The sequence below is a fragment of the Eutrigla gurnardus genome, assembly GCF_963514095.1.
Source record: "Eutrigla gurnardus genome assembly, chromosome: 20".
Classification (NCBI taxonomy): domain Eukaryota; kingdom Metazoa; phylum Chordata; class Actinopteri; order Perciformes; family Triglidae; genus Eutrigla; species Eutrigla gurnardus.
The window spans coordinates 6,872,535-6,894,707 of NC_139931.1; the positions used below are offsets into that span (position 1 = coordinate 6,872,535).

General features: G+C 41.0%; 4 protein-coding genes across 6 annotated transcripts; 1 reads left to right on the forward strand and 3 right to left on the reverse strand.

Annotated features, from left to right (window-relative positions):
• Positions 1–3,894: 3,894 nt before the first annotated feature.
• On the reverse strand, positions 3,895–9,263 carry dhps (deoxyhypusine synthase). The gene is made up of 10 exons (XM_084036872.1): positions 9,127–9,263; positions 8,172–8,371; positions 7,625–7,786; positions 7,417–7,538; positions 7,061–7,157; positions 6,810–6,896; positions 6,463–6,568; positions 6,274–6,377; positions 5,947–6,072; positions 3,895–5,169 (listed from the first exon to the last, which is right to left on the reverse strand). Exons 2-10 carry the CDS (start codon positions 8,364–8,366, stop codon positions 5,074–5,076), a joined length of 1,095 nt encoding a protein of 364 aa, XP_083892998.1. The 5' UTR covers positions 8,367–8,371; positions 9,127–9,263; the 3' UTR covers positions 3,895–5,073.
• A 782-nt stretch (positions 9,264–10,045) lies between these two features.
• On the forward strand, positions 10,046–10,788 carry LOC311031093 (guanine nucleotide-binding protein G(I)/G(S)/G(O) subunit gamma-7-like). Its single transcript, XM_084037206.1, has 2 exons — positions 10,046–10,229; positions 10,649–10,788. Exons 1-2 carry the CDS (start codon positions 10,128–10,130, stop codon positions 10,772–10,774), a joined length of 228 nt encoding a protein of 75 aa, XP_083893332.1. The 5' UTR covers positions 10,046–10,127; the 3' UTR covers positions 10,775–10,788.
• Positions 10,789–10,900: 112 nt separating this feature from the next.
• On the reverse strand, positions 10,901–15,065 carry fbxw9 (F-box and WD repeat domain containing 9). Of its 3 annotated transcripts, XM_084037204.1 has the most exons (8): positions 15,003–15,065; positions 14,461–14,634; positions 14,231–14,378; positions 12,804–13,608; positions 12,514–12,662; positions 12,198–12,401; positions 12,044–12,109; positions 10,902–11,851 (listed from the first exon to the last, which is right to left on the reverse strand). In XM_084037204.1, exons 2-8 carry the CDS (start codon positions 14,568–14,570, stop codon positions 11,780–11,782), a joined length of 1,554 nt encoding a protein of 517 aa, XP_083893330.1. In that variant the 5' UTR covers positions 14,571–14,634; positions 15,003–15,065; the 3' UTR covers positions 10,902–11,779. The 3 variants fall into 3 exon arrangements, with proteins under 3 accessions (XP_083893331.1, XP_083893330.1, XP_083893329.1); XM_084037205.1 differs by lacking the exon at positions 15,003–15,065 and having other exon boundaries at positions 10,901–11,851; positions 14,073–14,378; positions 14,461–14,990; XM_084037203.1 differs by lacking the exon at positions 15,003–15,065 and having other exon boundaries at positions 14,461–14,990.
• Positions 15,066–15,930: 865 nt separating this feature from the next.
• LOC311030845 (deoxyhypusine synthase-like) lies at positions 15,931–19,732 on the reverse strand. The gene is made up of 10 exons (XM_084036871.1): positions 19,699–19,732; positions 18,003–18,200; positions 17,712–17,873; positions 17,480–17,601; positions 17,278–17,374; positions 17,003–17,089; positions 16,620–16,725; positions 16,437–16,540; positions 16,215–16,340; positions 15,931–16,116 (listed from the first exon to the last, which is right to left on the reverse strand). Exons 2-10 carry the CDS (start codon positions 18,192–18,194, stop codon positions 16,015–16,017), a joined length of 1,098 nt encoding a protein of 365 aa, XP_083892997.1. The 5' UTR covers positions 18,195–18,200; positions 19,699–19,732; the 3' UTR covers positions 15,931–16,014.
• Between the last annotated feature and the right edge of the window lie 2,441 nt (positions 19,733–22,173).

The following is a 22,173-nucleotide window of genomic DNA, read 5'->3' on the forward strand; positions in this document are numbered from 1 at the left end:
ATGTTCTGCCTTCAACAAAAGAAAGACATATATACATAATAAAAATACATTTTAATGACAAAATAATTCAGAAAATACAATAATAGTGCTCTAATTCAACTTTAAAATGCTAAATCATTTTCTAAATCTTAAAATGTTTTCCTATTTTATAATTGTTGCCTATTTTCTTATAATCAAAAAAGTGACTTGAAGCTGAAATGCATTGGAGCTACTGTGTGGATGTGCAGAGTGTCCATGTTGTCACCACCATACACATACTGCTCAACGAGCGAGAGAGAGAAAGCGAGCTCGAGAGTGAATGAAGAGAGGGACTGGCGTTAGTGAGTCAGAAGAAGAAAACGTTATCTTCTGATCGTTTCACGGCAGCTGCATTCGTAAACACAAATAAACACATCCACGCCCAAAACCTGCCCGCTTCACCATCTCTGTGTCTGTGAGTCTCGGAAGCCGAGGGCGTGACAAGCGGCAGCGTTTGACCTGGGAACGAGAACGGGCTGCACCCCTGGCTTATCGGCTGGAGGTTAACAATGTGGGTGCCCAGAAGAGTCCCCAACACAGCAGAATGATAAGAAAAGCAAAAGTACAGAGTCTCTGTAGAAACCACCACACTTCTAGTGGGTCATAAGTGATTGAGAGGGATTTTTTGGGGGGGAAATTGCTTCACTTAAGCCTCATCCTTTAGCTGCACTATAACATTATGCAAATTATGACACTTAATGTGCATTGGAGTGTATTAAACCTGCTGGCATACCATTTACACTGACCTTGCCCCAGACACATACAAACACAGCTAAATATGAATTTATATTTTGGCAATTTAACCAAAAACCTCCTATAAATATATATATATATTTAAAAAAAAACTTTCTCAGTCAAAATATTAAATATTATTACTATTATTATTATTGTTGTTATTATTAAATATCTAATATTATAGAACAGTTCAGGGTTGTAAAACATAAGGTTTCCCTATTTATACACAACAATTAGGCTACAGCAGGAAAAATAAGGGGGGGGAAATATAATACAGTATATTTACACTGATTTTATCCCAACTTGTTTTTATGCCTTCTTTATTAAAAGTCTATGCGTGCCTGTAAATCACTGACAATATGAATAATTCAGTTGTTTTCTTGCTTACAGCTATATAAATGAGATGCTGTGTGGAAGAAACCCCCACATCAGCAGCCTGGTCTTACCTTTCAACTAAATGCAGTTGTAGCCCCTTTGCTACACAAGAAAAACATGACAAACAAAAACAGCAGTGCGTTCCTGTAGTGCGTTTCATTTTCTTTCATTTCTTTCTTTTTTTTTTTTTTTTTTGCAACAAAAGGAATGCAAACAACAGCAACAAACACAATTCTCTGGGCAGATTAAAACATCTACATCAGGGAAATGTTGTCCAACCACTTTGACAGCAATAAGCATCACTATATATATATAAATATATATGCTACAGTATAACAGTGAAATTATAATAGATAATTGTTCATACATCGACACGCCAGAGAGTAATGGGGAACCTGTTTATCGGTCGGTCACCATGGTGATCAGTGACGGTGTGGATAAACCGCGACAGGGAGATTTGATGAGAATGGTGACACGGCAGTAAGCATACATCCGGATGTTTGTCCCCGCCGGGTGGTTACCAAGGCAACAACAACGGCCGTCATCAGCCTCATCAGCCAGCTGCGTCAAGAGGAGACGGCAGTTCAACTGGCGACTTCCTGTTTCTGGGAGAGCAGCGCGAGGTGGAGGTAAACGTCACCTACCCTTGACTCGCTATCACGCGCCTTCTGCTTCTCTCTTTACCCGCCTGCTATACATTTATGGCGCCATTGTTTTCCCCTTTTTGTCCCGAGTGTTTGTCTTTCTGTCTCGGCCGTCTCGCTTCCCCGTCACACCCACGCACTCCCCTCACCTGACGCGTTCTCTCCGGGTTGGCCAATAGGCTTTCGATGTGAGCGTTTCTATGGCAACATAACAGGTAACAAAAAAAAAAACAAAGAGGTGGAGATAAGTAGCCAGAACGACGCACGCGGCTTTAGGTTTGGTTTCAGAAGTATGAGGACACAATGAATAAAACTAAATTAAAATGCATTTTGGCATTTATTTATTTAATTATCAATTATGTTAACTTCTGTGTTCTTGGATTCTTCTAATCGACATGCCTTTATAAGAACGTGATTGAGGACTATTTGACCACTGAATGAACACGTTATTGAGTCATGTTAATTCATCATTTGATGTTATTTGTTGCTCCTATATTGTTGTTTTAAGCTTTTTTTTTTGCTTTTTTAAGTCAGTTTGTTCTTGTATGCTTCCGTTTTAGCCAGGACTCCCTTGTACCAATAAAATAGAGCAAGCTATGTGCAGCCTGAGAAGCAAAAACCTAAGGCAAACAAGTCTGCAAATTGCTTGTTAGGCTAATTTCTGTGAGCATGCGGTAATAACTGAAGGCGACTTCTCTTCTCTTATCTGGAATATAATGGCTGGACATTACAAGGATATGGTTTAAAGTGAAGAGGGAAAAAATGAACCTGAAACGATAATAAAGTGAGCAGGAAAAAAAACAGGATTTTGAAAAAGTGAAGGGGGGGGGGGGGGTCCCCACATCCTCAGTGGAAATTACGGCCTTGCATACACACTTATGAATTGATAAAGATATGCAAATGTGTGCAAATCTATCCAGTGCGTACTTCCTGTCTTTTCCCTCCTCTCCTCACGGATCCACCCTGCAGCTGAGCAGCAGGACCACTCGCCCTCTTCTTCTACCTCCCTCCCTCCCTCCCTCCCTCTCTCTATCCATAAAAAAGCTGCCAATCTGGCTGGGATAAGACATAATTGCCATTATGACTGCTGTGGCCCTGCACATCACACAGTGTACTGATTGTTCCACAGAGGAAGAGGGGGCAAACACTGTCTGCTCTGTGCAGACGCCACACAATATTATCATAGCGTGACTACAGCTCATCCACACACACACACACACACACACTTTCTATCTCACTCTTTTCAGCCCTCTCTGTAATCTTTCCATTTAGCACAAAGCAAACATAAGATTCCATAGTGCTGAGAATCCATACGGCCGTTTTAAAGAAAGCTTTTAACTGTCGAGCCCTGGGTAAACACACACTCACGCAGCCAATAGGAAATGATAGAAGGACTGAATGGAAAAGCAGTTTGTACCAAGACAGGAACGCCCAAATCGTGTGTGTGTGTGTGTGTGTGTGTGTGTGCGTGTGTGTGTGTCACAAATGGGGCTGAGGTTTTGGGAAAGTTGACCTTATCCCAGTTCCAATTCCACTTCTCCCTTTCCAAATGAAAAGGTCGCCATAACCCCCCCCCCCCCCCCCCCCCCTAAAAAAAGAAAGACGCTCTGTAGGAAAAATGTGAATATCTTATATACACATTCACACAAAAAATGACCCATTTTTCCATTCCAAAGTCTGCAAATCCAACTGGTTCGCAGCTGTGACGGTGACTGCGTGTGAAGGATATGGGAGCAGTGATTAGCCAGAGGAAACATCCACTCCCACAACAAGTCGCCTGATGCATTGGGATGGGAAATGGCTTTATCATTGTTACTAAATTATGCGTTGGATTTTTGCTGAAGAAAGCAGAAAGGGAAGGAGCTGAGAGTCCCCACCTACTGAGCAACCACTAACCACACATGCAAAAGTTGTGATGCTCCTACAAGCCCCTTGGGGGGTGGGGGGCGGCTCTCACCACACATGATTTAAGCTCTGAAGGAGCGTTCGCCCCTCGGTGGATTGTCACCGAGCAAGTTTACCGCCACTCATATGTACATGTGAATGAGCTGCTTGCTACTTCTTTTTTTTTTTCTCTTCACACTTTGGCAAACTCTGGCAGGAGCCACAAAGTGAACAGTGCTGAGTTCTGTCTTTTTGTTTATTAACAAGAGACATTTCAAGACAGTTGGAAGCTGAAACAGGAGCTTACAGGAGCATATTTGAGTCAATAACAACGAAAAGACATAAAATATATGGCTGATAAAATAGGTAAATACACAGTGTCATGTTCTGGCATGAAGTCTACTTCTATGAAGACAATAATGATCTTTGTGTTGGCATCGTCAGGGAGGTGTTAAATAAGTGTAACATATGTTTTAGCATGGAGATCATGGTGTTGTAATGGATTATAATCTGAGGCGTTTCTGATATTCTGTCCCCTCATATGTAGATTAATCAATATAATGTGGTGCAGTATCACTTTTAACAAACATATAGCTGAATTTACACACTTCCCACGTCATCCAAAACGTAACATTATAAACGTCATAAAGAGGTAGAATTCATGGCAGAGGCTTGCGATTGATTGTATAGGTCTTCCCAATAAAGTGGCCACTGACCGCGTCTCTCAAAGCGTTAAAAATAACAGCACAACGGAGGAGCCGCAAACTTTATTCATCGCTCTAAATATAACCGTTCCTCGTAGATGACGGCTGATGTCTCGTGTGCTCCGTAATGCATTTTTAAATGTCCCTTTATACCGAAAAAAGATCCAAACACAGTCATGTGAAATGAAGCTTCACATGATGTATCCCTTGTGGCCTTCTCACAGCGACCTCACAAAGACTGCTTGTAATTGGAAGAAAGTATTAACTGCTGAGTTATTAAGTTACACAGGCACATCTTCCACCCTTAGACGGTAAAGGTTTTAAAAAAAACTGAATCAATAAGTAAAATACAAGTGCGTCATGCCAAAACTAATAAATCAAAACTCTTTCATAACTTTGAGTTTATCGTCTCTCTCTCACACACTCAAACCCGATGCATCGTAGACCGTCTCTTTGGTACATGCTACCCATATTATGTGTCCTTGTTTTAATGTAAATATTGTTCTGGAAAGCATTACGACAGGAAACGACGGTTTTCAATTGCAGCGTCGTATCAAATGCTGCTTCTTAGAAGTTGCCCAAATCTTAAAAGTCCATTTTCAGCAGAAATCTTGAGAAGAAACCAACTCATTTCTGCAATTAAGTCCACGGAGGGGAAGAAACGGAAGAGCAAAGCTGCTGGTTTCTAACAGAGCAATTAAGCGGGCAACCGTTTAATCTGTTTTCTTGCCGGTAGTCAGCTTGTCGGCGTGGAGAGCGAAGGTCTCGGCCACAATCAGAGGGAAGACTAAAGAGGCCTCTGCATACACCTGGGAACAAAGAATGGAGCAGTGTACTTCTCTGTGATAGTATATTCATGCTGCGATACACACTTCCTACACTAAATGGATTCCAGTCTCTGCCTTTCATATTCATGTTTCGGTGCTCTGATGCCACCTCGGATCAAACAGTGTGCAGACACTGCCCCCTTGAGGCCAAAGGTGTTAGAGGCATCCTTGTGCTTCCCTGCATCCAGTGAACTATTTCGCAGCCGTTTCTCTGGTTACCAATTCCGATGTGGTACGGTAATATTTCCAACCACATTTTCCTTCATAAAATGTATTCACATGGAAAACGATGTCAAATTAAGGCACGCTTATTTATTTTTCCAAATAAAAAGCAAAAAGCTCTTTACATCTGAATGGAGGTTAATGCTATTTGTCAAACCCCATTCATCATGGAGGAGATGCCTATTTTTAAAGTGTGTTAGGACCAAACCGGTTGTTAAGTAGAGTAATTGTCAAAACTGTCACACTGGCATAACGCTGCCCAGATGTTACTGCTTGTTCCATAAGATTAGGGGCGATTTTTCAACTAAAACATTAAGAATTAGTGTTTATGTTTGATGTCAGCCAAACCCTGTTAAAGAGCAGGAAAAACACCTCTGAAAACAGGTGCATTATCTAGAGGCTGCCAAAAGGCATTTGGGAAATGTAAGAAATAACTAAGAGAAGCAAAAGAAGGGAAGACATCTCAAAATAACTTTGAATAAACGGAACATTATGTTGACACATCTTGGCTAATACCGCTGGTAGTAATATCGGTACCTTCACGGGTTTGGCATCCGCTCTGATCTTGCCCCAGGATACGGCCTCATCAGGGCTGGCCCCGGAGTCGGAGCCGTCGAACTCCTGACCCGTGTTCACAAAAACCGCATGGTCAGCTCCATTTCTCTGGGTGGAGACAGAGGAGAGACAGCGTGTCAGCAGAGGAGCTGGTTTTACTCATTTAGAAGCAAAAATCCAAATGTATGTGCAGAATGTGCTTAATGATCAAAGCAAAAGGGTGCAAATAGCAGGAAGTCATTTCAACATTTAGAAAGCTGTTGGTTTAATCTACAATTATTATCTAAAGATAAACATGAAGTTAGTTACCATAAGATTAGCATTGCATATGTGGTGTTTGACCAGCCCTCCTCCGAGAATGATCATTCCCGTCCTCTTGGCAAACACTGCCTGGCTGTTAATCTTGCGAATATCTGAAATGAAAGTCCACGCTCGTGATGAGACCGACACTGAAACAGCAGCAGAGATCCTGTTCTGTAACAGTTATGTTGCTTCTACCTTCCACTATGTCCAAAACCAGGCCAGGGTTCTTAAAGGAGTGGAAGTAGAGCATGTCGCCCAGTGAGCCATCCGTCAGAGCCGGACTGAAGACTGGGATGTTATTCTGAAAACAGAACACAATATGGTACATTTGATGACCGCTGTAGTGACAAAAATAAACTCCACGTACAAACATAACAGTCTGAAACGCAGGATGCAAGTTCCATCAACAGTCTAACACTCGATTTCTAGTCCACTGATTCGATTTCAAGCAATTTAATTGTATGGCTTGATATTTTTTTGTTTTTATTGACTCTTTGGGTCCCTTGTGATTTAATACATCATGAATATAAACCAGGACTCACCTTGTACGCCCAGTAGTAGACAGAGTCCGTATTATTGATCTCTTTCCCAAGCCGATGGATCATTTTGGAGGGAGTCCAACGTGTGCCCTGAAATAAAAAAAAAAGGGCAAATTTATGTTGACAATATTATAAAAGCAGAGCTTGCAACATCCTGACTGCACAACTTTCTGGTGTTGCATGTGAGGTCACCATCCTAACAAGTACTGCTATTGCTGCTATAGACAAACAATGAGCTCATACAAGAGACCCACCTCTGTGTTCTGCTCCAACAACATCTGGTCCAGGATGGGCATCAGCCAGTCTTCGAACTTACAGTAGTTATCGTTGGGCACCAAGAGATTCCCTATCCTACATCCAACGAGGACAGAGGGGAAGGGAGAGATGAAGACATAGACAAACAAGTTCAGGAATCTGGACTTCTAAAGATGCCCACCAAACATCTGTACACCACTATGTCAACATTCACACACCCGGGGCACAGCCTCCGGGAATGTACTGCAGGTTCGCTAAAACCCCCGTGTCACAGAATGACAGTAAATGATCCTTGAATCCAGCATCGTTCTGAGGACGTGAATGTGAGAGGCGTATCGTGTCAGTAGCTGCCAACCTGTTGATGCCCTTCAGGCGGAGCTCCTTGCCAGACAGGTTGAATTCTCCCAAGTATGTGTCAGCCAGACACTTGATGAAATCCTCCTCTACACCTCCAGCTGTGGTCACGATCACATCCACCTAGGAGTGACAAGAGGCTCTGATAAACCAGTCCCCACTGCTGAATTGGTGGATGGAACTATGACCTGGATTTGACAGGTTTGTACCATGCTGTGCTCCGCCAGGTAGCGGATGCTCTCTCTGACTCCGGAGCTGATGAGGTTGGAGGTGTAACCCAGGAAGATGGTGCAGCCCGACTTGCTGCGGTGATCCTCAGACTCGCACTCTTTTCCTTCACCCTCCTCAATTTTCTCAAGACGCTTCTCTATCTGTGTTCGGAGCAGTTCAACAACAATGGTCAACATTTCAAATTGTGAAATAAACCCAACATATTTATCTCTACTTTGATCTCAGGCAGGTAGTTTTACTTTGCTGTGCCCATGTTTTAAAATATCAATCTCTGACATTTCTGGCTGAATGGAATATTTGTGTCGTTGACAATGTTGACCCCTATCTAAACTCACATTTCCTGTATCTGCACTGACTGTCAAAATAAAGGCCAAAAAACGTAGTATTATGGATAATTTATTGCTGTAGGCCCCACTAATGAAATCCCAAACACCTACATGGTAAATGGCAAAAATCTAAATCATGGTAAACGATGTAAATGAGAAAATGTGTCCCGCCGCCACACAGGGATCCAAGAGCTCTCACCATGAGGTTGATCTCTTGGATGGCCTTGCCCATGCTGCTGGCCTGGAAGCCGGTGGTGATGTAAGACTTCAGCACTGCCTGGAGATCCACCCCCTGGTTGAAGTCGTAGCCTCTGATCTTCTGCATGTTTTCTGGGAGGGCGCAGCTGTGCTTAAGGACCGCCTCCGCGGCAACAGAAGGGATTTGGTCTGCCATCTTTACTGCAAAAGCAAAAGGAATAAGTGAGTGATGCGATTCTCATCAAGGAGATGCCTATGAGAGTCCCGAGCAAGCAACAATGCATAGGCGTATCTAGCCCGTTTTTAGAGGTGCTTTAGCCTAAATTGAGTGTCAGCACCCCTACAAAATATTGCATAAATATAATGCAATATAAAAATAACAGTCATGTTGTTTTTTTAAACACAAGTCTGTGTTTGACAAGCTTAAACATGGCCAAAAAAACATAGACTAGTACTTTTGGTTTAGTTTAAACTTAACATTTTAACAACAAAAATACAACAGACCCCGTTATACCTCATTATCTTTTAATTTTAATACAATATCATTTGTAGTTCTTTGCTCAGCATTAAAGTAAGATTTCCAGTAAAGGTGATTGCCTCAAAAAAACTGTGTTCTTCATTCTCAAATGTGGGAATGATAGTCCAAAATAACGTTAAAATGTATAGTTTTTTGTTATCTTGAAGAAAGAAACAATTATATAATGGTACGCAACTGAAATACCCCCCCATCAACATCCAGATTAACCAGGAACATATTTTGCTGTGCAGACGCAGGTTGGAAGGTGCATTCCTGCAACAAAACGCGTCTACTGCAGAGTTTGCATACCGGTACGTTATTAGCAGTGTGTATTAGCATCGCGCATGACGTTAGCTAGCAGACGAGCTAACTGCGAGTCGGTTTCTGCGAGCTGACTTTCGTCAGGATTAAACATTTAAAGATAGAAACTCAAACATACCTCTTCCAGGAGAAACGCCCTTTGACGGAGATGGTTATGAAGCAAGCGGCTTTCAACGGACATAAGAGAGGCGGTAACTGAAGATTCACATGACTGTAAACAACGCATGGGTCGCCTGCGGCATGCAAGCTCCCGCTACGGAAAGAGCGAAGGGACAAATACGACCAAAATGTATCGCGATCCCAGGAATTATAATGTAGGACATTAGTACACTTATAAACATCTTGTTTTATTTTAAATATATCCTATTCAATTCATTCAGTTAATTACTAAATATATAAATTACTATTTGTTACGCAGGGAAAAAATATTTAAATTGTTATTGCTTCTCTTAAATTTAACACTTTTTTATTTTATTTACATAAAACATCTGAATGAATGGGTGAATGAATACCAAAGATCACTTACCCCATTCAAAATATATATTATATCATATTATTTATGTGGAGTAAATTGTTACCATGTAATATAAAATTACACCTTGACATTATTGTATAATATAATGCTCAAACATCCACCTTGTGGATGTAAACCTTGTAAATTATTCTATAAACAGCTGTTTTTTCAACTTTTACAGTGCATGACATTTTACATGCTCATTATGTTTTGTTTTATATATCAATATTTCCTGTGGTATAATTTAAAAAACATTCAATGTTTAGGATCAAGTCAGCTGCACCTTTTGTAAGAAGCAAACACACCTTGTAGCCTAAAGATAGAGAGCATAACTGACGCATACAGCATAATGCCTAAGTCAATAATCTTTTCATCACCAGTGACTGTGTGAAGTGATGTGTGATGTTCGTGACATTTCCAACACTGTGCCGTATGACCTTTAATATCACAGAGCCTTTGAACCGCCCTCAACATTGAATAAAAAGGGGGTACAGGAGAGAAAGTCAAGTGCTTCTCTGGCCAGACTCAACCTGGGCTGACTCCTTGGATTTGGGTAAAATACTGCTTTAAATAAGATACCAGGGCTTTTGCTTTTGAGTCTTTATATGAAGGCAATGTCAGGCAAGGTGTGCAGCAGCAACAGTGTTATCCAGGCGCAAAAACTGGTGGATCAACTTCGTGTGGAGGCAAGCATGGAGAGAATAAAGGTATGTAAGAACTTGAAACTATATGCATGCTACCTGAACTGCACCACAACACATCAGTTGTTTGAAGTAGGGCCTGGACATGATTCAATATGATAACTTACAGACTTTTAATTGAATCATATCATGATTAAATCATCTATCGATATCTTGTTAAACAATTACATAGTCTAACTTGATTATAAGCAAGTATTGACTAATTTCTCAGAAAATCTGAATCTGAATTTGTATTTACAGCTGGATTTTCTTCTTTATATCATTTCACTTGAATCTGTTATATTCATTTTGCACAAAAGTTCTTAATCAAATGAGAAAATACTGGCTTCTTTCACAAAAATAGGCCATAGTTTTTTAACATATTTATTTCAAAATGACGTCTGAAATCCTTCGAAATGCCACCCAGTCCACCTTTATCCCAGCAGATCTCCCTGACAGCAACAAACCTGGTCCAGTATTGCCAGGACAACAGGCGCAATGACCCTCTGCTGACCGGCATCGCCGCCTCGTCCAATCCTTTCAAAGACAAGAAGACCTGTGTGCTGCTTTGACAGTCCCGAGATGAGACGAGTAACATACAACAGACTGCCACGAGGAACTCTCACAGATTTTTCTACTGTCAGATGTGTACAAGATAAATCTTCTATTGTGGAATTTCATCTGCGACCTACCAGTGAGCAAACATCGTTACACTGATTTTCTGCTAATAGTTTGCTTTTTTTCTTTACTAATGTTGCATATTTACAACATACCATTTATTCATGAGTGTTTATGTCAACCTTTTCAAACAATTTGAGATTTACATAGCTTTGTCCAACCGTATTGAGCTCAAAGCTGTTCCATCACAACTGCCACAGGTCATTGAACACATCCAGCCAAGAATTCAGACACTAGATTTTCAGTCCATCTCATGAACTTGGAAATTCAATGTGTTTTAATGGATGCATCTGTCATTGTGCAACTGATTCAGTTAGATTCATCAACACATTTAAACAGTTCTCCATTGTTGATTAACACACACACAAACTAATAGCTTTACAAATACAATCAGTGTGTCCCAACAGGCTTGGATACAAGTATTTCACTGTACATCCAAAGTAACTAATCCTTTTGGCACAATGTCGGTGACTGGAATAGAGTCGTAAATACTATGAACTAGTTTCCACACTGTTTGAAGGAACACCACCAGTAAACATGTTTCCTCTGCTTTTCTGTTCTGTTTTAGAAAAGCTCAAACAAGAAATGATTCAAACAAGGAATAAAAAAACGTTTTTGGATGATCCGAACCTTCCCTCAACCATGTAACAATATCAACACACAATGAAAGAAAAATAATTAAAAATAAATTATGCATTATATATATTAAATGATTGTGAATATTTACATGTGTTGGGGTGTATTTGGTAGTGCAGCCAAATAAGATCATTTTTGTATGATCACATGTACCACAGGGAGCTCAGCTGTCTTTTTCTGTTCATTAGCCTTACAGAGGATTCCTTTTTTGTGTGTTGTGTTCTTGTTGTTCTTGTTATTCTTGTGTTTCAGGTGTTCCTCTCTCATTTTCTGGGCCTCCAGACTTCCACACACACTGCGGAGGCCACAGCAAGGACTCCAGCCTCCACACTCAGCTGACAGTTGAAGACAGACAGACAGAATAAGGTGGAGACATGGGGAGGAAAAGATATTTTTGTTTTTATTTTGTTTTTTGGTATTTTTTCAGCTCCACAAGCAGAAAATGTATTTAAGTTAATACATCATCTTCAAAAAGATAACAATTTGAAATGTGATTTATTATATATGTTGTGGTACAAAGTACTAACAGCATGGACTCCATCTTTGGGATGCAGTGTGCATAATGTCCTTGGAGGAGCACTAGGGATATGTACCTGCAATATAGATAGGAAATTATAATTAAAGACGGCTTAGTAGCAGAGTTAGTTTTAACAGGCAAACAAGGAATTTGCTTAATCCTACCTTGAGAGTACGATCAAATGAACAGGTGTAGAGGCTTCCGGCGGACCTGTGGATCCCATTGATCGGATCTGTGTGTCCCACATCAAACTGGGACAGGGGTTTTAAGATCCCCTCCTGCAAGGAAAAGGAGTGGAGCATGCCGTTCTTGTCTCCTGCCCATACTTCACAACCACTGTAGCTCATGGACAGCGGGTAAGAGCTCAGCTAGAAATGGAGGGGTTGGCTGGTGTTAGTCTTGGTATCAGGTGCATCTGAACAGATATCCTCACAAAGCCAAACTTAAAAACTACAAGTGTTTGTGTGTGCTTGCATCTACCCGAAGCTTCTTCAAGCTCTTGCCTGCCCTGCGGTCATAGACCGACATCGTGCAGTCTTCACTACCAGAGATGATGTACTTGTCATCTGCAGCTAGGCACAGTACAGCTCCTCTATGGAGCTGAAGGCTTTTCACCAGAGGTTCAGCAGCTGTAGACAAAATTAAATAAATGTAAGAGTGGCGTCACTGCTCTCTGGTCGCATTTTTTAAAACTAATTTGCACTTTATTTGCACTTAATTGACACTCAGCCATAAAATTAAAATGTAAATGATATGCTTAATCCCCTCACCTCTGGTGTCATACAGGTTGACCCTCTTGTCAAATGTGCCAGCCAGCAATACATCCGTCTGACAGGACAAGCAGAGGACAGGTGCTCCAGTCCTGATCAGGCCCCTCTGTGCACCACCTGCCTGTAGATCCCATAGTTTCACTGTGTTGTCAAAGCTCCCTGAGGCAAGCAGAGGTCCCTGAGATGCCAGGCACCAGACCCAGCCATTATGAGTTCTTATGTGACCTTGCCCTCCCAAATTGTGCAGGAGTGTGCCAGCAGAGTCTGCCTGTAGATCCCACAGTTTAACATCCTTGTCTTTGGAGGCAGTGGCACAAACTGCTCCCTCTCCCCCTACAAGGAGGATTGATATGATGTTAGCAATGTGGCACGTGGGAACTGTGATAGACTCCAGTGCTGGGGTTGGCCTAGGACTTCTGGGGGATTGACACGGTTCTATCTCTGCCTGTCTTTCATTACCCTGATCCCTGGGGTCTGCAAATTCCCCATATGCAGCGTCCGGTGCTTCCACTACCACCCCTTCTACCTCGTCCTCTCTACCACCCTCCTGTCCTTCTGCAACTGGTACCCCATCCTGCCCTGCCCTTTGATGTGGTCCCACTTGTTCCCTTTCCGCCACACCCTCTTGAGTGTGAACTTGGCCTGTCCAGCAGGTTATCAGCTGCTCCATCTCCAGGCAAGCAGAGGGCCAGTCAAAGTCCTCCCTTGGTCCCACAGGAAAGCCAGTTTGTGATCCTATTAGTCGATGTGCCCGAAGCTGCCAAGCAGTGTTGTCCTTACACACATTACCCAATACATGGCAGACCTAAAAAGAGGAGGAAGAGAGAGAATGTTCAATATCTGCAAGACCTATGAGGCCGTAAAGGTTCCCTGTGGAGTTCCTGACCTCTAGTTACTATATGGACACAATAAGATATGGACACATGTAAATGAGGATGCAGATGCGTGACACGATGTATGTTCCTGCCAATGGTTCATACTAGTCCATCCACTGATCTACACGTGACAGCAACATGCCGAGAAACAGTCGTGCTCCAACAAAGGCAGAGAAGACTATTTGCTGATGAACATGATTGAAAACACTACATGGTTCAGTACTTTGCAAATGTTTTATAACGCAGGAAATACACTGAACACATTTTTTAGACATCAAGGATATTAAATACAATGCATGTTGAGGTAAACATCATCATCTGTACTGTATGTTTACAATGAAAGTCCACAGGACACCTTTAAATAATACTTGGGGATTTTTAAATCTATACTTACTTTTTGTGTAAAAAAAAAAAGGTTAAAAAGGTTGATTAAAAAATGAAAAAACTTGATTGAGGATCCATAACACCATTTAATAATATAGTGATTAAATAACACAAATAAACCATCTTCAAAAGGGATTTTTATGGAAGAGATGGACCAAAGGAACGTACCTTTGGCAGCACAGTGAGGACACACTGAGCAGGAAGGTGTGAGGCAATGAGGGATACTATCTCCCATGGCAACGACAACAAGTCACTCGCCTCAGCAGAAGGTGAGGGGCTATTGTCTGCTGAGGATGGGTGACTACCAGGCAGAAGACTGAAATAAATAGTATGCTTATTAATCTCATATCCTTCTGCGACGAGAACAGCCATATGATATGCGTGAAAGAAAGTCTTACGCCTGCGGGTCGGGCTCAGAGGTTTCACTAGTCGGAGATTCCACAGGGTCAGGAGATGGTCCACTCCCTGCTTCCGGTTCATGCAGGTGAACCCTGCCCTCAGACGTCATCACCTTTCCCTCAACACAAGCCAGTTAGCTACTCACTGTAAGTCACCATTCAAATACCGTGAGACTGAAACGTGACAAATGTTAGCTTATCTTAAAGTCAGCTAACGTGCATTGGTTCCCTCATAATTCACAGATGCAACAAAAAAGCTTTAGCTATCTTTAGCCGCGAATACCATACTTTTCTTTTCAGTGTTAAAGAAACAGTTTATAACTGTATCTTTAACATGTGTCTGTTGAATACATAATTTAAAAAAACTCTCGTTACTACAGAAAAAAGACGAATTTAGCGTAAACTAGCTTACAGTAGCGTTAGCTGCTGCTAACCTATGACGTTACAGGATAACGGATCCAAACGTTGCCAATATGCTGATCAAAATAATGTTGACTACTGTCCCTAACGTTATATAAACCCAATTAAGACTGAAATCTCACGTTATGTAGTTGTCAACGGTCGGAGTTGGTCGGAGTAAAAAAAAAAAAAAACGTTACACACACACTACTTCCGGTTCCGGTGTTCGAAAAATGATCTCCCCCCCTTATGTGTTTCCCTGATCTAAATGTGGAATGTGAATGTCCTTTTTCCCCCACTCCAGAAGAAGTAAGTAATATTAGTTAACCACAGAAGAAGTAAAAAGAATACATTTGAGTTGACATCTGTTTAATTATTTTTCTTGCCAGTTGTCATTTTAGGGTTAATTTAACAGCAAAGCTCTCTGCCAACAATAAAGGAACAATGATGGAAGCATCTGCAAACACCTACACAGACAAGTGACATCATGAGGTGTGCATTATTAAAATATCAGACAATAAAAGTTTTATGCATTCACTCTGCATTTGCTGTACACAGAAATTGTTTGTTTTTTAAATCAAATGTAATTCTTTAACTATTTAATTTATGACTTTAACATTAATAAGTGGGACATACTTGATATCAAATACCTCTACGGGTTTAGCATTTTCTCTGATCTTGCCCCTGATAGATGGTATCTTAAAGATGTTAATCTGTCCTTTAGTTTAACCTGTATAGATGTAGATCTGCTGATGTTGATCTTTATTCAAGGAGGCAGGAAATTCATGTGAGCAGGCATGCATCTTATAGAAGAATTCATGCTCATGATTTTTGTCCCTGCCAAGACAGGTTTTGCTTTCAGGTGCACAAGACTGTCATATATATATATATATATATATATATATATATATATATATATATATATATATATATATATATATATATATATATATATATATATATACGCTATCTGCCTATTTCAGACATGAATAAAACCAATACGAGAGAAGTTTATTTATTTTATTTTATTCACATCCTTTAAGTAAAAGTAGAAATAACACTGTGAAAATACATTTAAAAAACACCTTATTTATCGGCTTTTTTGTGACCTCAAACAAAAGAAGTTTCTCATAACAGTCTTTTTGAACTGTCGACTCAACTGTGATTTATCTGGGCAAAAGCCGCCTTCTCCTGAGCATCAGCAGCAAATGTTTCTGCCACAAATAAGGGGAAGATTATGGTAGCATCTCCAAACACCTGGAAATGAAAAAAAATGACATGTATTAAAACGACTAGTAAATGGAACAGTATACGATATTAGCATCCAATATCCAATATATCCAAACATTAGATACCTTCACAGGTCTAGCATCTGCTCTGATCTTGCCCCAGGACACGGCCTCATCAGGCCTGGCCCCCGAGTCACAACCGTCAAACTCCTGTGCCGTGTTCACATACACCGCGTAGTCAGCTCCATCTCTCTGGAGGGAGACAAAGTGTTTAAAACAGCAAACTGAGCAAGGATGAAAGGTGTGTGTTCATGTGCATCTCAGAGGTCAAAAGTGTGAAATCCTTACCCAGGAATTGGCATTGCATACGTGGTGTTTGGCCACGCCTCCTCCCAGGCAGATTATCCCTGTGCTGTTGGCAGCGGACACAAGGTTGTTCAACTTTGAGATATCTGTAATAAAAATGCATCGCGTGAGATCAAACGACACCAACGAGACAAGTGAAGTAAGCGGCGATGGCGGCGCTCTTACCTTCGACTATGTCCACAATCAAGCCGGGGTTCTCAACTGAGAAGATGTAGAACATGTCTCCTATAGCGCCGTCTGTCAGGGCGGGGCTGAACACCGGGATGTTGTTCTGCAACAGACACCAGATCAGTGCTTAGTAACGGCATAAGGCTGGAAGCACATCGTACAATGATGAATCAAAAAAACCTTTGGCTTTGTGGGGAGCAAAATATCCCTCTCAACAACCCATCGCTTCGCACTGGATGAGCAGTTTTACATGAAATGGCATGCTCCCTCTATCTCTCCATTTACCCTCCCTACGTTACCTGGTTACAACAGGGTGTCCATGGTAACAGGATGCTGTCCCTGCCATCGGTTTAGTAGTACAGCTGTTTACCAGGACTCACCTTGTAGGCCCAGTAGTAAATCGATTCAGGGTTGTTGATCTCCTTGCCCAGGCGATGGATCACCTTAGATGGAGTCCATCGAGTGCCCTGACAGCAACAAAAAAAACATCACAGAAACATAAATCTAAAGCATGAGCATGCATGAGTGATTGGAGTTGGGACTTGACAGCTTAGAAAAAAATATTAGATATCAAAATGAGGTTTTATTTTATTCACTTTTTGTTTTGTTGTACAATACGACAAGTAGACAGATGTTCCAAATAGATTCCACGCACCTGAGTCTCCTGCTCCAGCAGCATCTGCTTCATGATCGGCGTCATCCATTTATCAAATATTCCATAGTTTACATCTGGCATCAGAGTGTTTCCAGTCCTGCGGTGACACATGAGAAACTCCTCAGAATAAGTAACGGAGCCACGTTAACTCTAATGTTACCATCGATGTGTCGTATTCTGCTAATGTGACGCGTTCTCTCACCTGTTAAGGCCTTTATCATACAGAACCTTGCCAGGCAGGTTGAAGTCTCCCACGTAAACGGGGCCCAAGCACTTGATCAGATCCTCCTCTATACCTCCAGCTGTGGTTACAAAGACATCCACCTGTACAGAGAAACACACAATCATGTCTACAATACAATGCTAGAGCGTGTATTGCTATAACATAGCATGAAATACAATAATTCCAATGATTCACGCGGAGAGGGCCGTACCATTTGGTGTTCTACGAGGTAGCGGATACTCTCCCTGACTCCGCCGCTGATGAGGTTTGACGTGGAAGAGAGGAAGATGGTGCAGCTCCTGAGGCAGGGGCAGGTGGAGGGGTCTTCAACCGTTTCATTCAGCGCCTTCACCGTTTGCTGACGCCTCTTTATCTGTGGAGGTGGAGCAGAATCATTATCACACTAGAATCACTATTTCTTGGTGTGATTTTTTCTAAAACCCCAACCCCCTTTAACGTGCTCCTTGTTCAACAAGTTCTGCCAGAGTAGCACCTATTTTACCATTCTGTTGATCTCCTGGATAGCCAAGCCAAAGTTGGTAGCCTGGAATCCGGTGGTGAGGTAAGACTTCAGCAGGGCACGGTAGTCCACGCCCTGGTTGAAGTCATAGCCTTGGATCTTTGGTGTATCCTCTGGTACGGGGAGAGTTTCTCTATAGAGATCCCCTACTATTGGGTGGATGTGGTTTTCCATGATATCCTGAAGAACAACAAGACACACTGTCATCATAAATCCTCTGTGGAAGTGTAAGTATAAAGCAGCTGGTACTTGAATGCAAATGTACTGTTTCTCATCAAGTAAATATATATATATATAAGTAATATTTACTTAAGTAATCTATAGCACAGGACAGCACATGAATGAGGCAAAGGTAATGACAGGCAGTGATAACCCTGCGACAGACTGGAAGAGTAGTGCCAACAACTCACTCATGGTGCTTTGACTTGCATAACAACCCTACGCGCCAAAAGCAGCAGGCTAGCGATCGGTAGTAGTTTTAAGGCGCCTGCAACTATTGAATTAAATGCTTCCTACTGATGTCATTAGGTTATCACTGTTTATATTATATTTATGATTAAATACGAAATCATCAATTAGTTAAAAAAAAAGAAAAAGAAAAAAAAACCCAAACTGGAATTTTCCAGCGTGAATTAGCAATCATCACACCACACACACACACACACACACACACACACACACACACACACACACACACCACACACACACACACACACACACACACACACACACACACACACACCACCACACACACACACACACACACACACACACACACACACACACCACCACACACACACACACACACACACACACACACACACACACCACACACACACACACACACACACACACACACACACACACACACACCCTCTTCAGGACTGCATGTGGTTTTATCAGATATCATTAGTGCTCTGGCAACATATACCGCTGGTGCTAGCGCTTCTTTTGATATAGTTTGCCATTCATAACAGTCAGATTGTGAAATTTCATTATACATGTAATATTTATTCATTCATTTTAAATGAAAAATGAATTTAGTTTCAATTTTAGGCAGAAATAAAAGTGAATAAGCTTGAGCTCATTTGTAAAAACAAGAATGTTCACGTTAACATCACTCCACACTCCAAACATCAACAAATTACAAAAAGCAATTGCGATTTTCTTTAGAACAGTAACTTTCAATAAGTAGCCTAAATAAGCAAAGACCATAATTTAAAGTTTGGGGACTGCAGGGATCTCTAGCTATTTTATATTACAAGTTGAGACTGAGACTAAAAACATCAGATTATCTTCTTAATCAGAACTGTGTGCAGGTGTTTAAAACACTACAAATACCTTTTTTTATTTCCAACATGGTTTTATTCCATTTTATTTTTGTATTACAATATTGCAATTGTGTGATTTTATTTGCCCAATTGCAGAACTTTAATGTTCTAATGTTAGATCTTCCATGTAAAGCACGTTGCACTTGTTTTGATAAAGTATATGTGCCAATAGAGTATTATACCAATGCTATTGCGACTATTTCTACTACTTATAATAGTTGTTATTAGTATCATCATTATCATTGTTATGATAATTTCAAAGCTGTCATAGCATTAGGATATAATGATCTATCTACACTTGTACAGGCTATTCTGGACACTTTCATGTAGGAAGATGATAATATTACCTGTCTGGTTTGATTTCCGGAGAATGCAGGTGGGTCGTTTGAAGGCACTCTGGACAAGAAACCTGTGATAATCCTCCTTTAATAGGCCAAGGGGGCTGGAGCTGCAATCCCAGAAAAGGCTCCGCCTCTTTGAGTTAGTTAGATATTTATGTCCTAGCTAAAAAACAAAATGTACATCCTGCAATATTATGATGAAGATGAAGCATCTGTTGCTAAGATAAAAGCTTCAAGATCAGAGCAAGCTACCTTTTCATATTTAAAGAATATTTACAATATTTCCAGACTCCACCCTACCTGTACGTCTCCATGCATCTATGCATATCTGACATATTTTCAACAGCTCCACTGTTACGTGCCAAGCAAAGCCTGAGGGTCACATCAGGTTGAAAGCTTGGTAAACAAGAAAGGAGCTGTGTGTGTGTGTGTGTGTGTGTGTGTGTGTGTGTGTGTGTGTGTGTGTGTGTGTGTGTGTGTGTGTGTGTGTGTGTGTGTGTGTGTGTGAAAACTCCCGATTGCAAAAAATCTAAATATCTCTGCAAAGAATCTTATATGAAATGTTGAACATGTAAGTCGGAGATTTTTGTTTAGATATGTGATCGGTAGGAAAGACGGTCATTTTCTCACTAAATAATACAAAATCCTCTGAGAGAAATCTGCTAGAATCACTTTTATTTCCATGGCGATTAGGTTGACGAGGAAAGGATGGCACATTTTTCCACTTACGTTCAGATTCCGGAAAAACAGGAGGGAGACGCAAAGGGAGTAACTCAGGCTTTGTTGAATAAAACTTGCCAGCAAACAGGTTAGTTTCACAGAGTCAGTTACCATGGTAACTGGCCTAAAGGTTGAGCTCACTCTCTTTCAGGAACTTAAAAAACTCAGAGTATCCCTCTCGCCAAGGTTAACAAACTCAAAGCAAAACCTGCTTTCTGGAACAGGTAATCCAGGTAATCTCAGTTCCTGAGTATTCCATTATAAAAGGGCCCATTGTCAGAATCCCCAATACCAGTGTTGTGTGTGTTAAACAATTTGTTATTGTAATTTTGGGTTGGTGAGATTGTGGACGATAGGTAAATTAGGGTACCCTACATTTTGCATCAACTAGGTAATTTCTTTTGTTTAGACACACTAGGGTTATTGGCTGGTGCTTCATGTGTATTTATTTCTAAAAAACTGTGCCCAAAAATCTCCCCAAGAAGAGACATGTCTGAAGACCTGCCACATGCAAATCACACCAAGAAGCAGGTTAGACATTATGCAAATATCGCAAGACAATTTCACTAGGCTGTCCTTAGCAGAACCGAAATACCAGTTTGTCAGAGAACAACACCCATCCCCTGTGGACTACTTTGAGCACTTAGTCATTGCGTTTGCCTAAATTCCATTTAAACGTATTACTGTTTTAAAGCACTTCAGATGAAGGCAAACAATGGAGACGCGGAGACAGAGAAATATGAGGCCATGTTTTACTACGTTGAACTAATTAATTAAAATGTGGCCACAAATTAACTAAAATGTGGGAGCGAATTGTATCTCCTGCGCTCAATCTATATCTATATCTACATATATATATATATATTTTCACCAGGTGTCGTCTCTGGGGCTCTGTAGCAACCAAGGTGGGGCAGAAGTTGAGCCCATAAACATCACGGGGGATTTGGGGATTTAAACCAGATTTTGTGCCAGGGGACAAAACAAACAAAACTTCTTATTCCATTCATGTGGTCATTTGACTTTACATCACACTGAACTCTCACATAGTTAAAAGGGCACTCCCATATACATTTACCTTTAGGGCATTTAGCGTACGCTTTTATCCAACGCAACTTTCAAGAAGTACATTGGGATAAAGTGCAACAGTATATGGCTTTCACTCCAGTGATTTGGCATTGTACTGAAATCATTGTTGGACCCACTTTTTTAAGTATTGAAATGAATCCAGCAGTCCTCACATTCCCCTTAATTGTCAAAACTTGGCTGCTACATTACCCACAGTGCAACAGGAGGGCCTCAAGCAGAAGTAAGGAGGGTAGATGAGGTCAAACCTGATATGTCAATCAACGTTGGGAGAAGCTTGTGTTTATCATCACCCTCACTGAGCTTCTTTTTATAGCATGCTACCATGCTTGACTGCACAGACGCTGGTGCGTCATTCAGGACAATAGCAGGTTTAACGGGCAAATAACTAGCCAGCCAAAATAAGTAGCCCTGGATTAATGAGATGAGCACACCTTCAACATAGGTGTAGTTGTTTTTTTTTTGGTTCAAATTGAACTCATGTTACGTGAGAAAATGACATCTTTTGATCATCACTTGAAACCCAACAAAATTCAAAACTTCCTTGGTACAATAGAATGGAAAAAAATGTTTTTGAATCAATTTTGATCCTACAAACCCTATTGGCACATAAATTTCTACAATTATATTGCCTACTTGCTCAAAGAGTTTCATTATGCCTGAGTAAACAATTCAGGG